This window comes from Pelodiscus sinensis, chromosome 2 (genome assembly GCF_049634645.1).
Source record: "Pelodiscus sinensis isolate JC-2024 chromosome 2, ASM4963464v1, whole genome shotgun sequence".
In the NCBI taxonomy this organism is placed as follows: Eukaryota; Metazoa; Chordata; order Testudines; family Trionychidae; genus Pelodiscus; species Pelodiscus sinensis.
Window position 1 is genome coordinate 158,081,491 of NC_134712.1, and position 18,100 is coordinate 158,099,590.

Here is an 18,100-nt window from a genome sequence, read left to right on the forward strand (position 1 = left end):
GCCTGGCAGCCACCTGGGGTTGCTGAGGCTGTTTAAACGGCTTGTAGCTCTGGCCCCTGCTGGGGTAGCACCACAATCAGGACCTTTGAGCCATTTGAATAAGATCCTGCTGCCTGAGCCACCACCTAGAAATTCGGTGACACAGGCAGCAGGATATAAACAGAAAGCAGCCAGAGGCAGTCCATGGACAGGATCAAAGTATTGGGCGGGCTGGATACAGATACTTTCTGTATTAAACACAAAATAAATTGTTCTGATCCCCATGTAATGCAGCTAAATAATTTAAACTATTGTTAAAATGTATCAGCATTAACTTAACTAGGTTTTATCATAAGGACTTAAAGTCCTACATTCAATTTAATAAGAATTAAAAAACCCATTCTGGACCAGATGGAATTTACTTTAAGAGCTAATCAAATGATTTTAGCCATGAAAGACAGAGAAGAAAGGTTACAAGCTGAAGCAGAAAATAGTTAAAATTCAGACAATGGCATATTGGGGTTATTGCAAATGTGACTAACAAATTTACTAATAAAAGTTACTGCATCTTTTTTGATGAGTCAGCATATTTCAACAACATACAACATTTCCCTTTCTATCGTTTTCCTCCAAATGTGTCACTTTTAAAATTTCTAGAATAATCTACAGTTATATTTGACAAATGCTTAAACTCCCCAAACCACCAATGCTAAAATGAACTGAGGTTTACCAGGTTGGCCTCCTTGCTTTGCCAGCTTTACATATTCTGAATCAGTGTCCCTAATCCATTTCCTGCGGCCCCCAAATGTAATTTCATTGTAATGTTCTCCAACGTTGCTTAGGCCTGGGATCTGGGATGGTGGAGGGATTGGGATTTCCGATTTCACTGACTTCTCTGGTCGTTTTAGTGGAACATGGTAGTACCATTCTATAATCATTTAGAAGAAAATATTTAGATTATTTGTTTACTGACAACATTACTGTGTCAAAGAGAAGATGTAACAATCAAAGTCCACATTAAACTACAGAATAACATACTAAATTTTATTAAGGATGTAAAAGATATTAAATATGCATTAAGGACAGAATAATAAATATTTGATGTACTACACCTTCCCTTGAATCTAACTAACAAATTTTATACCTGTAGTTTTGCAATCAAATTTCCCTTTGTTTTTTTCCCCCAAATATTCTTCCCTCCCATTACTGTAGAAAAGACCCATACAAACAGATGGACAGTTGACTATAAAGGAAAAATAGCTAACCCGAATACACACAATTGTGCTGTCAAAGCACAAAGTAAACATACAGGAAAATAGAAAAGATTTTTATATACTCCGCTTAAATTATAACACTCTTCGGTGTTATTAACAGTGCATAGGTAAAACAATTTAAAAAAGAACTGTGGTTTTTAAGTTAAAAGGTCTCTTTAAACAGATATTCCATTGAATTCAGTTAATATATTCCATGTAATGACAATGGAAGAAGTATGTAAACAGACATTAAAAACAAAGTGATGGGGCAACAAACATTAGATTGTTGGGGTTTTTTTTCTCCAAACTTACTAATTAATTCCCCTGGAATGTAATGTTTCATCTACCTATTCATTATCAGGAATCTTTTCATCCAAGTTAACTTGCTGGGTACCTGCCACTCAGAAACCTATCATATTCAAATGTACAATCTCCTTTGTACTTACGCCAACTGAGATTTTTCACAGCTAAAAACTCTTTTAAAACTACAGGTTGGTCCTCTCTGGTCCGGCAACCTGGGGACCTGACCAGTTCTGAACGAGGGAATTTGCTGGACCAAGGGAGGTCCCCTATTATCGCCCCTTAGCCCACTTTCCGTCCCCATGGACAACCCTAGCCACTCCCCCACCAGGCTGCCACAGCCCCACTACTGGGACTGCTGCATCTGCCGAATCCCTGGCCCTGCTACAGGGACTGCTCGACCCCAGCTCTGCTACAGAGGCTCTGGCCCTGGTCCAAGTAAGGTTGCCAGATGGTTTCAACAAAAATACCGGACACACTTGACATTACATCACAGTCTACATTACATCTTACTTAGAAAATACCAGACATTTATTTTTTTTTTCAATTTGTTTCCCGAACAGAAAGCTCAAATACTGTACTGCCCGGTTCAAAACGAGACACCTGGCAACCCTAGGTCCAAGTCCCAGCGCCACCAGGCTCTTGCCACTGGAGCTCCCAGCCTGAAATCCCTGGTCCAGGAACACCTGTGGTCCGGCACAAGGGCATCCCGGTTTTTGGAGGTCCAACCTGTAGCTTATCATGGAAAAAGTCAATGGCTTACACTGTAGTGGCAGCAGAAATAGTCTGAGATCTTCTGGAAACCTCCTGTAAAAAGCGACCAATGATCTAACTGAAAGGCTACCCTATGTTCTGATTTTATAAATCAGACTGTGAAAGCTGGTTTTATCTCATGCTGCATTGAGGAAACCTGATTTAGAGAGCATCAAAATAATTGTTAGTATAGAAAAAGTAAAGGGCTAAGTCAGGAGCAGCAAACAAAAATCATGCTCAAATCTATATGAAGCATTTCAAAAAGACATACTGGAGGGGACAACTCTGTAAAGTAGCCTGTAATCTCCTACTAATCCTTAAAACTCTTCTAATAAACTAGATCTAAGAAAACCCAAACAACTGATTTAAACAAGAAATATCATTCCATCACTACAAATTCCGCACAAACACTCCATTAAAAATGTAGTTAACTTCATCGAAGCAGGTTCACTTCCTTCTTTCACAATGTTATTTATAAGGGAGAAAGGGCTTTTCAATCTAAATAGAGCTAATTTTCATGAAAAGTGGTGGCTGTGGCTGGGCAATACTGTATGCAAAACTTAGGTTTGAGAACAACCGTGAGATTTTAGGCCAGTACTCAGGCATGTCCTAGATATAATGATAGGGGCAAATAAAGTCATTTGGCAAAGTCATCTAACTAGCTGGATTACAGTGTACAATTAACTTTTGCCTTGAAAAGAGGAGGATATTTTCTTAAAAAAAAAAAAAAAAAAGGGAAAACAGAAGGCCAAAATGGGAAATGATGGTTTCCTCACATTGGTGAGATTGAAGAGCATGTCACACTCCTGTTTGGAATGCCTTGTATGACCAGGCTAGAAAGAACCCAAAGAAAATTCCACACCAAAAATATCTAGGATTATTATATTGAGGGATGCACTTCCCCACAGCATAAAATGCTGATGTGGTAGGTAGTATATGTGAAGTCTCTCAGTAAGCAAAGGGTTCTTTTCATTTTGCATGCCCAAGACATGTCAGAAATGTACATTAACATAAGGAGAACAAACAGTATACTTGCCACAAGATGCGTATCGGCTGGAGGGTCCAGAGGGCTCCTTGCTCATATTCCTCATTCCTCAAGCCTACATGAGGGAAGGGCCCAAAAAGGGAAAGACTGAAAATTGGGGTAGGGCTAAAGTTAAAAAATAATCAAATAGCAGCTGTGGAATATCATTTCAATGAGTGGCTTTATACCAATTAAATCTGTCCACCTCCAATAAAGTGAAATAAACAAACTCTGTTCCAGGTTCAGCCTTTCTTTCTCTATTGATGCAATTCCTGGGCTGTTGTGCTCTTTCAGGGGTTACAGCCCCTCCAAGTCCCCTGTAGCATTTGCCCTTGTTTAATGAGATGGTGCATTACCCTCTGCTCCCCCCCCCCCCCCAGCACCTCAGGCTCCTGGTGTCCTGCAGCCTGCCATGAGCAGCACGAGGCAGGGACCCCCTGAACTAGAGCCGCACCCGGGCATGGCGGGATGGGATGCAGAAGGGAAAGGGCTCGACTCCCCCCCCCCCCCTCCGCCCACCCTGCTACACAGGCACAGACACCCCCCCCCCATCCCGACAGACAGACCCCCTCCCCGGACAGACACGCCTCTCCTCGCCCCCCCCTCCCCCCGCTTTCGGAGTCCCGTACCGGTGGGGAGGGGGGGGGGCAGGACCCTCTCGAACCCGGCTCACGCGCGCGCTGGCAGGAACCGGCCCAGCACCACGCCGCCTTCAGCAGCAACCACAACAAGCCCCGTCCCCATGGCAACGGGGACTCGTTCAGGGCCGCGCGTGGCGAGGGCGGGACTCCGGGGGGGGGCCAGCGGGAAGGGCGGGACGCCGCGCGCGCGAAGGGGAGGAGGGTGAGTGACAGGCCCTGCGGCAGGGCTCAGCTCCGCTGGGCTGCGTGAAGTGTCCGGAGCACGTGCCTGTGTGCGCTGGCGGGTGGGGCCAGAGCCTGGGCGGGGCAGTATCCCCGGGGTGCGCCCGCAGAGCCTGGCCCAGCAGCGGGGTAGCTAGCCATGCAGGGTGAGGCAGGGGTCGGGGGCTAGGGGGATTTGATTGGGCGCCATCCAAACTCGCTCGGGTGTGTCCAGACTTGCTGCAGTGGCCACTCTGTCTGCAGCATACACTGAACTGTGTGCGGTGCCTCAGGGTGCACTAGCAGTGATGCGCATGTTGGTACCTGCACCTCGGCCAATGCATAGCATTATAGGTCCGCATTACCAATTTAGAGCGGGATCGAGCAAAAGAGCAAGGCAGGGCCTCCCTTTCCCTCTTGTTGGTGCAAAATGCCACTCCACTTCATAGCACAACAGGTGCAGCCCAGCACTCAAAACTGGCAGGCATAACTTGAGTAAGCACCCGGACTCAGGAGCTTTCACATTTTGGGGTGGGAGGGTGTGCTCCAGCTCTTCCCACTGCATCTGGGATAGCCCAAATCATCTTCCTTTTGTGTGTGTGTGATTTCACATCACCCCTGTGGCAACAGTAGGAACTGCGTACATAGAAATGTAGTGAAAGGAAATAACTTGACTTTTCTGATGAATCTACCGGTCTCTCTAAAGGTGGCCAGGGGCAGCCCTAGACTAGCTGCTAGCTGGCGCCCTAGGCGAATCATGCAATTGGCGCCCCCACTTCCAAATCCCTCAATGATATTGCGCCATCATTTGTCTCCTCATTTAACTCGGCACTCTAGGCGACCTCCTAGTTCGCCTATATGAACCGGCCGCCCCTGAAGGTGGCACGTGTTTCTTCTCTTCCTACATAGCAGCAACTACAAGAGGAGGGCAGCCAAATTACTTTCTCGTTTTACAGACATGCAAACTCTTATTTGCAGTGAAGTATCTGGGTGAAGGCCTAGGGAAGGCCAGAGCCCTGGTGACTGGACAGAGTCCCAGCACTAGAAGCAGAGTCCTGGGGCCTTACTGCTGGGAGATGGAGGGGCCAGCATTGACCTCTCCTCATCTAGCAAATTTCCTGGTGGTTCTGAAAATGGTGGACCAGGGAGATTGAACCTGTAATGGAGACAGACGAGTGACTAATAAGAAATGTACAGTCCTCAGTGTGAGAGCTCCTGCCTTCAGTGCTCATTAATGAATAGAGAGAAGTACTCTGATTTATGTAGGTCAGATGATCAAAATAGTTTCTTCTGGTCCTAAAAGTTAAACTTCAGTGGGAATAAAAGGAGTTCAGCATTTCACAAGAGACAACCTTGAAGGATTTGACTGCATAACATTTCTTCACTCATTGAGACTTAAAATGTTGAGCACATGTCCCATCTTGTCTGGCTGACCTCAGGAACCTTATGCTTGACTTGTTTATTATGATATCACCAAGAGCAGCCTGTGACATATTTGGCAGCACTCAGTAGTTCAGAAATTCCAGGTTGCCTCCTCTTACCATGATGTTATTCATTGTCTATCCTCAAGGCAAGTACAGTACAAAGACAGTTTTCCTATCAAAGAAGACTTAAAATTACTAGAGTTTACTTTATTTTAAATTATTAAAATTATGGGTAATAAACATACCTTATTTCACCACATTTTCATGATTCTATTATTTCAGTGGTAAATGCAAACCAAATAAAAACATGTACAGAATTCCAAAGTCTTCAGGTAGCACTTATCTACCACGGGATGAAACAAGCCATGGCACCAACAGTGACAGCTCAGACACAGAAAATAAAAGCCAAGATTTAAATTGGTATGAATACTTTTAACATATTCAATTTGTTAACTTTTGTCATATATATACAAATTATACAAATAATTATAAAATCTTGTAATGTTATTAAGCTCCCAAATATATTTACAATAAAACAATGGCATAGTCTAAGGGCCAATCAAGTGAAGTCAGTGGTAATCATTGCATTGATTTCAATTGATTCTGGAATCTAAATAGGATTTGATTTTGCTTCAGATGAGCAAGGGAGTTGGCAGTTTTCTAATATGATATATCAACTAATAAACATATCTACTGCTCAGTTATATAAACTAATGATTTACAGATAAAGCCATTCTGTTTTGAAGCCTGTAGATTAATTATTTAATAACATCTAAGTTACTGAGTAACTTATTTATACTGTCATTTATCTACATTCTGGTTTGAATGATTGGTCTTCTTCCTCTCAGCAGTGTGCTTTGCTTCTGTTATTGCAAAATGATCCTTTTTTGCAGAAATCAGGTTGATTCTTCATCAAGTTACTTTTAATGAAATAATGGACTGTATTATGTATGTGACACAAATACTCTTGTCTTATGTGATTTATATGCAAATATTGCCATTGCAAAAGGATTTCTATCTGGCCAAATTGTGAATTTGAGTGTGAAAATACAAGCACAAGAAAGCAAAACTGTCTTGAAATCTTTTACTGTATGTAATATAGGCAAAGTAATCACTTTTCATCTATCCAAATAATTTGCTTCACTACCATCTTTGACTATGTGAGACCCTTCTTTAATCCCTTCACTGGCTCTCTCTTAACTCCCGTCATATTTATTATAAATAACTTATTCTGTCCTGAAAGGTCATGCAAACTTTCCCCCTATTCTCAGCTACCATCCAGCACTCCCACCCTCCAGTCTGTCCAAGCCACACCATTTACTGTTCTCTTCCCATTCTTTTCTCACTCCCAACTCTTTTCCTTTCTACATGTTGATCTATCTGCCTAGAACACTCTTTCTGCTGGGGCAAGGATAAATAGTCAGTTTTTAGAGAAGAGTGATAAAAATAGTTGTTTCCCCCAGGGATCTTCAGTAGGACCTATGCTGTTCAGTCATATTCATAAATGATCTTGAAAAAGAGTGCTGGCATTTCCTGGCTTTTAAATATTAACTAAATGACTTTAATGTTTTCTTAGTATAAAATCTTTAAAAAAGATTTAAAACACAAGAATGTTTCTTTATTTTTATTCATTGTTCAAATTCCAGAGCCAGAATCCAATTACAGTAGTTGAATGGTCTGTTGGGTCGTTAAGGTAGAGAATACAGGGTAAAGAACTCTGCCCCCGCTGTGTGAAATAATTAAACCGAAGCTTAAAATGTTGTCTGGCAGTGTTTACATGTACAGTTATTTGTACCCATTTAGATTACTATTTAGCTGCTTTCAGTGTTATAGGCTCATTCAGATATGGGTAGCTAGGCTTCTAAATGGGTGAAATGGTAGGTGCAAATACTTGTACCTTAGTACTAGAAGTTGTTTTTGAAAACGTAGCCTCTGCTTTTTTTTCCCCACACCTGCAAGACCACTTGCACCACTCTTTGATTTTAAAGCCCTTTTCTATTTTCTAGGCTCTCTCAAAGACAAGGACTCTCACCCAGTAATACTGAAAGACAGATCCCTATTAGTATCAGGCAGGAAGATAGGCAGCTTCAATACTCACCCAAAAGTAAGTGAAACTGATGTAAACTGTCTAGTTTTACAGATTGCTATATCTTGTGCACTAACAGTATATATTGCACCATATACAACAGTTCTGTTTTGTAAGTTATTCTGTTGTATGTGCTTTTACATTTTGGATTGTCTGTTCATCTAGAGCAAGGGTGGGCAAAAGCCTCTCAGCGGGCCAGATCTAAGCTGCTTAGGGCTTTGATCTGGCCTATGAGGCAATTCCAGGCCCTGCTCCAAATGGGCATGCCCAATCTGTGGCATGCATACCATGGGGGAAGGAGCTTAACCCTGCCTCTCTTCCCCCTGCGCAGCCATTGGAGAACGCTCCCTCCTCCTGCAGCAGTTTAGGCTGCAGTGGGAGGGGGCAGCACTGGGGCTGAGGCTCCTCAGTGGTGTCTCTGCCATGCACTCCAGGGCCGGCCCTGGGGACTGGAAGTTCTGCTGCCACAGCCATGTAGTCCAGGGCCAGCCCAGGGCACGTGGCCATAGCAGTGGCACCTCCAGGACTGGCTCTGGTGCCTCTAGGGCCAGTCTGTGGCCGTGGTAGCAGTGCCTCTGGGGTTGGCTCCGTATCGCACAGCAGCAGCATCTCCGGCCTCCAGGGCCAGCCACGTAGTCATGGCAGTGTTGCCTCCAGTGCTGACCCATGGCTGCATGGCTGTGGCAGCTGCACCTCCCGTGCCAGCCCTGGACTATGTGGCCACAGCAGCAGCAGGACCTTCTTCCGGGGCGGCTAGGACAGCGTGGCTACAGCCGTTGCTGCAAGGGGGCAAGAAGCGAGATAAGGTTCTCCCTTACGCCCAGACCCCCCCCCCCAACCATTCACTTCCCTTTCCCCCAAGACCCAGCACCCCCAGCTTACTCCGACATTATCCCTTGTTCTTGCACCCTCTCTCCTGGCTACACACTGTGCCCCCCCCCTTGTTTCTGCTCCCTCCATCTTGCCAGACACCCTACTCCCAGCCTGCTTCTGTACCCCAGCTCCCTCCCAGATTCTCACCCCATCTCTATTCTACTTGCTAGCAGCCCTGTCTCATGCACTGTACCCCTCATTTTTGTCCCTACCTCAGAGCCTAATGTGGTCCATAAAATCCACTAACTCCAGAACCACAGAAAAGTAAATCTGGTCTATGGGAACCTTAGTTCCCCCATATCCGTTTCCCTTACCCCATGAGGCTGGGACCCCAGAGGAGTGAGGTATCTTAGTTGGGGCCACATCAGTGAGCGTTGGGGGGTTTTGGAGGAGTCTTTTTGTTTCTCACTTGTGTAGTCCCCAACTGATTTTTTGTAAATCAGTGACCCCGACCCAAAAAAGGTTCCCTAACGCTGACAAAGACAACATTGAAACCTTTTGTGTTGGACATAATATTTTACTTTATTTAAAATGAAGTTTGATAAACATGAGAAAGTTAAAATGCTTAATCTGTTTCATAATTTAAATTAAACCATTCTTACTAGCTGCAGCTGGTTCAGAAAATAAGGTCACCGAACCCAGCAGGATAGTTCTCAACCCCACCCCTGCTGCCTGAGGCATGCCCCTTCCAGGTTGGCTCATGACCACCTCTGAAATTTGTGAAGTGACCCTCCCCTTCCAAAATTATTGCCCACCCCTGATCTAGAGAAGTATTGTTGATAGGCACAGCCAAGGTGAGAGAAATTACATTAAAAACAGAAGTAGTTAGGACTATGTTATGGTTGCTTGGCTGAGCAATCAAAAGTCAGAGGGAGTTTGTGTTGAGGGTATATGAGAGTTACAGTGTCAGCACTCACCTCATGCAAGTGCTTCCATTTGGCCAAGTGTGGGTTCCTGCACTGTGTCCATCTTAAAGCCTTGTGGCTATTCCACCCTCCAGCTGAATCACACTCTTTGTGCAATCACAAACCTCTTTTGGGATATACCTCTATCGGCACCCATCCCGGTACCCTCTGTAGAGTGTCCAGACCAGTCTCTTAGTCTGTTTCACAACTGCATCTAGACTGGCATCTAGACTGCATCTAGACTGGCATGATTTTCCGTAAATGCTTTTAACGGAAAAGTTTTTCCGTTAAAAGCATTTGCGGAAAAGAGCATCTATATTGGCACGGATGCTTTTGCGCAAAAGCACTTTTTGCGGAAAAGCATCCGTGCCAATCTAGACGCAGTTTTGCGCAAGAAAGCCCTGATCGTCATTTTCGCCGTCAGGGCTTTTTTGCGCAAAACAGTTTTTACCTGTCAAAACAGTTTTTACCTTTTGCATTTGTGCAAGAGGGCTTATCCCTGAGCGGGAGCATCATAGTATTTGCGCAAGAACACTGACAATCTTACATTAGATCATCAGTGTCCTTGCGCAAATTCAAGTGGCCAGTGTAGACAGCTGGCAAGTTTTTCTGCAAAAGCAAGTGCTTTTGCGGAAAAACTTGCCAGTCTAGACGCATCCCTAATATGAGAGTGGTGCTCCTCCTCCTGGAGATAACAGTTCCCTGCTCTAAACTGTTCTTGGTTTGTTCAGACAGCCCTGATCTCCCTTCTAGGCCTGGGCTGCAACTGAGCTGCCCCTAGTCCTGCAGCTTCTGATATAGTCCCTCCTGACCCCTGATTGGCTGGTTTCCTCCCAGCCACTCTAGCCATCTGGAGTAATTTTCTATGACCCTGTTGGTCTTAGGTCCTAGCCCCGTTACAGTGTACTATATTAATTCTGCTCCTTTACATCTATGCATTATGGTGCAGACTTTAATTACATGATCATATGCTACCTCACAAATAATTCTGTGTAATACAATGTATTTTTTCTACACCCATTAATGTACAGGAAACATCTTATTCCATTATGTACTTATCTGACAGAGTCTATGGCAATCATGTATATATAATTTTAGGAGAGATTAAAGCTAGAGCTTCACAGCAACCCTTATCTCATTCACTATGAATTTTAAGAACTTCCTTTAGTGTGGTAGAAACAAACAGTGATCACAATACAGGCTCCACAATGGATTTACAGTTAAGGTTCACTGACTTTAGTTAGTTCAAGTGGAATAGCTCGAATGTACCAATTAGAGTTAACTTTTGTAATGAAGATAAAATGGTGGTGGTGAGGATATAGCCAGAAATAAACCATCTAGATTTTGTGCAGAGGTGGTGATATGAAAAGCAGCAATATCTCTTCATTTCATGAGAAACTGAGAAAATGTGATCTAGAACGTCTTAAGGCATGTCTTTACTGGGGAAGAAAGTGTGTTTTTAACTTAGGTTAAAAGAGCAGTGAAGATACAGGAACTCAGATACAGGTTAGCAGCTCAAGGTTAACCTCAGCCTTTCCATATGCTTTAAATCAAGATGCTAATCCAAATTAAAAGATTAGTTGCTGTGTTTTCACTGCTCTGCTAACCCAAGTTAAGAATACACCTTTTTGGCAGTGAAGGCATAGCCTGAGGAACAAACAAAACCCCCAATATGTCTATTTTGTAGTGATTTTGAGTGTAGAACTGCACTTTTAACTATATCTGAGCTCATTTAGCTGTATGTTTGTTGCATGTTTTCCAGAAGGTATCTGGCTTGTATTCCACTTGCTAGCACTATGCATAACCGTTCTGTGGCACTTTGTGATGAAAATCTGCAGCACTTTCACAAGGTAAAGACTGCAATCTTTTTCTCAAGGATGGGTAGGAAATAGATAAATGCAAGTGGTCAGGAGAAACAGTCTGGGTATGTCTACACTACAATGTTAGTTCGAACTAACGGATGTTAGTTCGAACTAACATTCATAGGCGCTACACTAGCGCTCCGCTAATTCGAATTTAAATCGAACTAGCAGAGCGCTTAGTTCGAACTAGGAAAACCTCATTTTACGAGGATTAAGCCTAGTTCGAACTTACTAGTTCGAATTAAGGGGTGTGTAGCCCCTTAATTCGAACTAGTGGGAGGCTAGCCCTCCCCAGGTTTCCCTGGTGGCCACTCTGGCCAACACCAGGGAAACTCTATTGCCCCCCTCCCGGCCCCGGACCCCTTAAAGGGGCACGGGATGGCTACGGTGCCCGTGCCAGGTGCAAGCCTGCCAGCACCCAGCCAGCAGACCCTGCACCTGGCACGGCACAGAGCCAGCCACCCGATGTCCCCCAGCCCACCCCCTCTTCCCGGGACCAGGCTGGCGGCTCCCGGGAGCTTGCCCTGGACCGCAAGAGGCGGGCACCTTCCTGGGCTAGTGCGGACATCGTGGACCTCGTCCACGATCTCCGCACTAGGCACAGGAAAGTGGCCGTCTAGGGCAGGAGAGCTGCCAGCCTGGCCACCCAGGAGCAGGTGTGCGTGAAAATCAAGGGGGTCCACTGAGACCCCCGACCCTGAGCCCTGAGCTTACAATGGCCATACTGGGTCAGACCAAAGGTCCATCTAGCCCAGTAGCCTGTCTGCCGACAGCAGCCAACCCTAGGGACCCTGGAGGGGATGGACCGAAGACAGTGACCAAGCCATTTGTCTCGTGCCATCCCTCTCCAGTCTTCCACAAACTTTGGGCAGGGACACCACTCCTACCCCCTGGCTAAGACTACTCCATGGACCCAATCTCCATGACTTAATCTCACTTCCCTTTAAACTCTGTTCTAGTTGTAGCCTTCACAGCCTCCTGCAGCAAGGAGTTCCACAGGTTAACTATTTGCTTTGTCAAGAAGAACAACTTTCTCTTACTAGTTTGAAGCCTGCTACCCATTCCTTTCCTTTGGTGTCCTCTAGTCCTTCTATTATGGGAACTAATGGAGAACTTTTCTTTATGCACCCTCTCCACACCACTCTTGATTTTATAGACCTCTATCATATCCCCCCTCCGTCTCCTCTTCTGTAAGCTGAAAAGTCCCAGTCTCTTTAGCCTCTCTTCATATGGGACCTGTTCCCAACCCCTGATCATGTTAGTTGCCCTCCCCTCTCCCAGCCTTTCTCTTCCCCCTCCCACCTCCTTTTCCCAGTCTCCCCCAGTTTTGTTCAATAAAGACAGAGTCAATGTTGGAAGAAACGTTATCTTTATTTTGTACATCAGGAAGGGGGGCTAGGGAAGGGTAAGTGGAAGGAGGTGAGGGAGGAATGGGGCACGAGCCCCCGATGGGGAGGACTGGGCTGGCTCTGCGGGCTTCTGGGGGTGGAAGCTCTCCTGCAGCCCCCCAATTGCCCCCTCTCCCCAGATGGCAGCCTGCGGCAAGTGCAGCCGGTCTGATGGCCGAGTGCTGTGATGTGCCCAGTGTGGGCACTCCGGGCACTCCAAGCCAGGACTGGTTTTCAAGCGGGGCACCCCTGAGAACTGTCTGTCCGGGGTGGGGGTCGGGTCCCTTTAAGCGCAGCCCTCGGCTAGCCTGAGGCAGCATCTCCACGCTCTAAGTCCTCCTCTGATGCCCTGCTGGCACTGCTTCCGGCCATCCTTAAGCCCTGTTCAGGGTCCACTCAATGTGGACATGCTAGTTCGAATTAGCAAAACGCTAATTCGAACTAGTTTTTAGTTCTAGACGCGTTAGTTCGAATTAGCTTAGTTCGAATTAACTAATTCGAACTAAGTTAGTTCGAACTAACTCTGTAGTGTAGACATACCCTGTGGTATTAATCACGGTCCCAAACCTGACAAAGTATTAAGAGAGTGATTTACATGGGTGTCAATCCAGGTTCTTGCTGAAACCAGTTGTCACAGTTCTGGGATTAGGGGTCACAAGACCAATCATTAATTTTAACAGCTCTTCAGTTTTTGATACAGTGCCTAAATCTCTGCTGATGAAGTTAAAAAAGAAGCTTCACCATTAACTACAATACATCAAGCCGATGATGAAGCCAACAAATGGGCTTCAAGAAACTCTAAAGAAACTTTGTGCTCATATTGAATGTGTATGTGAATATATGGATACTGCTAACTTTATGTTTTCTTTCTCCTTGCTGTTACCCAGGAAAATTTTGGCTCGAAAGATTATTTCACTGGCGCTGTTCCTCCTTTCTTTGTTCTTTTTTGGTGAGTTTCCAGAAAGTTTGGTGGTCCTAGCTCTTACCATTTAGGAGGAGTTCTTGAAGAGACAGATTATTGGATGGCTGGACAGACAGATGATTTGAGAGAGTTTGTCAGTCTGTCTGTTCAAGAACTTCTAATGGTAAGAGCTAGAACCACCAAATTCAGTATACAGCTTCCTCCTATCGTGACTTTAAGTAAGGTTAGGGTTTGGATGTGCGAGGCAAATGAAATGTGCCTGGAATGGGATTGCTTCTCATAAAATCATGCAGAAAAGAGACAGAATCACCAGGGGGATGAAAGGGGCTGGTTCGGGAGATGTCCCGTATCTGAGACTGCCCCTGTCCTGAGTCTCCTCCCTGTGCCTTATAGAGAGGGTGGGATGGCTGAAGCCCTGCCCCTACCCCCGATTCATATGGGGACATTGCTGGCTGTTCCCCTTCATCAGGAAGTCAGGTTTAAGTGCAGTTTGCTGCATTCTTCACTCTGGCTTCCCCTCCGCCCTACATACGCTCTCTCTCTCTTGCTTTCTCTTCCTCCCCTGCCCAGAAGGAACTGAACAATGCAGGTACAATTCCAGGTACATTTGCTAGTTTAAAACAAAGAAGAAAAGGTATCTTTACTGACTATGGGGCAATGGCAACTTGTGAAATTGGGAGTCTCCAGGGAAACTGTTTATGTTGTTTTGATTCAGCTGTACCTTTTTTTGATAAAAAGAGGGAAATAAAATTAATTAAATTAAAATAGGCAGTAATAATTTTTTAAATACATGGAGATAGGTGTTGGTAAAAAATTAAATAGGAGGTATTACAAAAAGATAATAAAAAAGCCGGGGGAAAGTGGAAATAAGCAGAGGTTAAAAAATAACACATAAAACAATTTTCCAGTTGCATCAGAAATTCTGTACCAGGTACCTTATCCTTCCTTTTTTCACTACTGCCTAGTTTATTAAACCTCTTGATTGTCTCTTGTCTCAGTTTTTGGTTGCAAACTTGTAAGAAATTATAGATGCTTAACTTTATGCATAGGAAGAAAATTAAATTAGTGTGTAATTTTTTGCAGGCCCAGTGATTTAGACTCTGGTGTTGCAGTGAGCTCCATGGAGGCAAATCCTTGAATGTGCACAGAGCACCACTAACTCTGTGTCCCCAAGGTCTTGCCCACATGGACATCATTGCAGGATTGAGGCCACAATAATCACAAACACTGGTGAATAGACCCATTAACTTGACAGTGAGTAAAGTCAAATAGATGCGTTCAGGATTAAGACCCATAAACATAGGAGAGCCTGATCCCAACTGCGGTCTGTAATAGGGATGTTAGCCACTAATCGACTAGTTGACTAACCGATAAGCAGGACAAACGTGGAGCGGGGACCAGCTCAGCACCTTCATGCGTGTCTTCCCTAGGCTGTGCAATGCAGAGCAGCAGGTGGGTAGGTTATGCTGTGAACCAGCACTAGCCAGACTGAGTGCTGGGACTGCCTACCCTTATCGATCAGTCGACAGAAAATCTGTCTACTAATCTATTAGGAAAGTAATTGCATTTTAACATCTCTAGTCTATAGGTGATACTTCTATACCAAAAACTCCATACATGAACAATTTAATGTTACATAAACCTTAACTTTTGAGTTTGATCATTGATTTTAATCATGTAAGCCATAGTGCTCCATTAATATGGATTGAAAATGTATTTTCAAAATTTTTCCCCAGGAAAGAGTAGCTCCCCAACACAAAATCTATAAGAACATCAATCCACCATCTCTTGCAAAGTATCTAATTTGGAAACTCAAGTGCAGAGGTGGTAGGTATGTAGAAAGGGAGAGCAATAATGAAATGCTAATGACAATTAATATAGCCCTGGAGAATACCTCAATGCTGAATTTTACATTCGTTCCAAAATTAGTCCCCAGTCTTGCAATCACTTGTACATGTGTTTAAGTTGATTTTGGAGGTACTATTCCCTGGTAGCTTTACTAAAGCTAAGTACATGTGTAAGTGTTTGATAGATTGGGGCTCCTTCTTCTGAAGAAAATAATCTGTTGGAGACGATTATGTTCTAAATTTAAACAAAGTTGTTCTTTTTATGACTAACAGGTACTTACTACATGGGATTGCTTGATGGAGGAGGAATCCAGATGTCCAATGGAATATATTATAATGGATTTGTCCTCAGTGATTTTAATCATTTCTGGCACAAGGTGACTTTTATGATTAGATTTAATCAAATAAAGACTGCAACTACCAGTCTAGCTTGAGAACAGAAAGTGCTTACCAATAACTTGAACCTTCTTTCTATGCGGTTTCAGGTAGATTGGAGACAGCCGTATCTTAGAATTTATTTATATTGCATTTAACCAGACATTAATAATTATTTAGTTTCTGGGTCTGCTACTGTTTTACTACATGCCTTTGAGCAAATTACTTGGGCTAAAATTTTCAGAAGTAGCCTTTAATTTTGGTTTTCTTCATTACTGTTTGCTCACCTTTAGATACCTGGGATCCTGTTGTCAGATGTACTGAGCCCCTATAAGTCTAGTTGAGGGCACATGATGTAATAAACATCTTTATGATACAACTACTGAAAATAAAACTATTTTTGATAAAGTTTCAGTGTTAGTTAGACTTCTATCAAAAAGAGAAACTATAATAGGAATACACTTTATCATAGACAGCAACAAGTGTAGCCACTAGTATTCCAGTCTTTCCTCATAGAAAATATATGTATTTGTGTCAGAAGACAGTGAAGTAATGTTGTATTGATAACAGACAGGAAATCCTTGGTTACAGGGGTCCAATAAAACATTAGAAAAGAAAAAGAGGCAAAACCTAAAATGGAGCTAACAATGGAGAAGTTTTAGTGAAAGTTCAGAGACCCAGTTGGCTGGCTGATATACATTTGACCCTTTTTCAGAACTGTAAAAGAAAGAAGAAGTAGTTATTGGTTTGAGAATGTGGAAGACACATTTGAGCTTAAGGGGTTTTGAGAAATGGGTAGCTAGGAAGTTGATACAAAACTAGCAGAAAACAGGGTTGTCCGATGTATCCTTTTATTTTCTGTATTATCAAGATAGATGCTTTTGCATTCTGAAGTGTTTTAACCAATATCCTGGAGCCTCACACGCAACTTCTTTTGTTAGCAATTATTGTTAATAAAAAAAGTAATATATACAATTCTGGTTATTGCTTGGAATCAAATAAGTTTAAATTATAACAAACATTTATCTAACAGCAAGATTTGAGTGTTTTTCCTGCTTCCACCACAGGAAAATATGTTTCCTTTTATTCTAATGTTTCATATTTCTTAGGTGGTAGCTGCAAAATAGCAGCCTTTATGGAATAAACTCAGACACATTTACAGACACAGAAAATATGAAAATTCAGTACACATTTTTGTGTACATACTGACCTACATGATTATTGGTTTCTGGTGGTGGTTTGTTTTTAATAAATTGTATTTAATGTCTTAGAATAAATAAATCAAATGCATGATGGGAGACTGCGATATCTATTTCATGAACTAGGAAATATCTGGCACTAATCTGATGTTCTATTTAATCATCTTTCTCTACTGGGTATTTATAGGGAGCCAGTAACTGTTGTGTGTGAGTGTTATACATTGGGCTTTGTCTACACTGCCCAGTCTTGCGCAAGAACATATGCAAATGAGGTGCGGCAATGAATATTGCCATGCTCATTTGCATACTTAATGAGCCGCCATTTTGCGAAAGGGACTTTTGCACAAGAGCCGTTCTGCCTGAAAATAAGCGACAGAACATCTATTGCGCAAGAGGGTTTTTTTGTGCAAGAAGGAGCAGTGTAGACTGCTCATTTTTGAACAAAAACGGCAGCTCATTAAGTATGCAAATGAGGCGTGGCGATATTCATCGCCACGCCTCATTTACATATGTTCTTGTGCAAGACTGGGCAATGTAGATGTAGCCTCTGAGTATGTAGGGGTACGTCTAAACTACATGCCTCCGTTGACAGAGGCATGTAGATTAGCCAGATCGGCAGAGGGAAATGAAGCCGCGATTAAAATAATCGCGGCTTCATTTAAATTTAAATGGCTGCCCCGCTCTGCCGATCAGCTGTTTGTCGGCAGATCGGGGCAGTCTGGACGCGACGCGCCGACAAAGAAGCCTTTCTTGATCGGCACAGGTAAACCTGGTTTCACGAGGCATACCTGTGCCGATCAAGAAAGGCTTCTTTGTCGGCACGTCGCGTCCAGACTGCCCCGATCTGCCGACAAACAGCTGATTGGCAGAGCGGGGCAGCCATTTAAATTTAAATGAAGCCGCGATTATTTTAATCGCGGCTTCATTTCCCTCTGCCGATCTGGCTAATCTACATGCCTCCGTCGACGGAGGCATGTAGTCTAGACACACCCTAGGTGTCCTTGCGTGTCTACTGTTTCATATTCCTGTCAAGAATGATTGCTTCTCTCTGCAGGAGACTTTGTATGG

General features: G+C 43.7%; 2 protein-coding genes across 11 annotated transcripts in view; one reads left to right on the forward strand and one right to left on the reverse strand.

Moving 5' to 3' along the window:
- The window catches only part of C2H7orf57 (chromosome 2 C7orf57 homolog), a 42,375-nt gene extending 36,536 nt beyond the window's left edge, over positions 1-5,839 (reverse strand). For 2 of the 7 annotated variants that reach the window (XM_025178083.2, XM_006136346.4), the window contains exons 1-2: positions 3,322-3,615; positions 710-907 (exon numbers count right to left, since the gene is read on the reverse strand). In XM_025178083.2, the coding sequence (XP_025033868.2) occupies positions 710-907; positions 3,322-3,376 (253 nt within the window). In that variant the 5' untranslated portion in view covers positions 3,377-3,615. Of the gene's footprint in view, positions 1-709; positions 908-3,321; positions 3,617-3,692; positions 3,777-3,938; positions 4,074-5,820 lie in introns of those variants that run through there. The other 5 variants (XM_075921697.1, XM_075921695.1, XM_075921696.1 and 2 more) reach the window with 5 other exon arrangements.
- The window catches only part of SUN3 (Sad1 and UNC84 domain containing 3), a 29,169-nt gene continuing 15,120 nt past the window's right edge, over positions 4,052-18,100 (forward strand). Inside the window, exons 1-6 of one of the 4 annotated variants that reach the window (XM_075921691.1) lie at positions 4,052-4,152; positions 5,858-5,995; positions 7,582-7,679; positions 11,202-11,289; positions 13,577-13,638; positions 15,732-15,835. In XM_075921691.1, the coding sequence (XP_075777806.1) occupies positions 4,052-4,152; positions 5,858-5,995; positions 7,582-7,679; positions 11,202-11,289; positions 13,577-13,638; positions 15,732-15,835 (591 nt within the window). The other 3 variants (XM_075921694.1, XM_075921692.1, XM_075921693.1) reach the window with 3 other exon arrangements.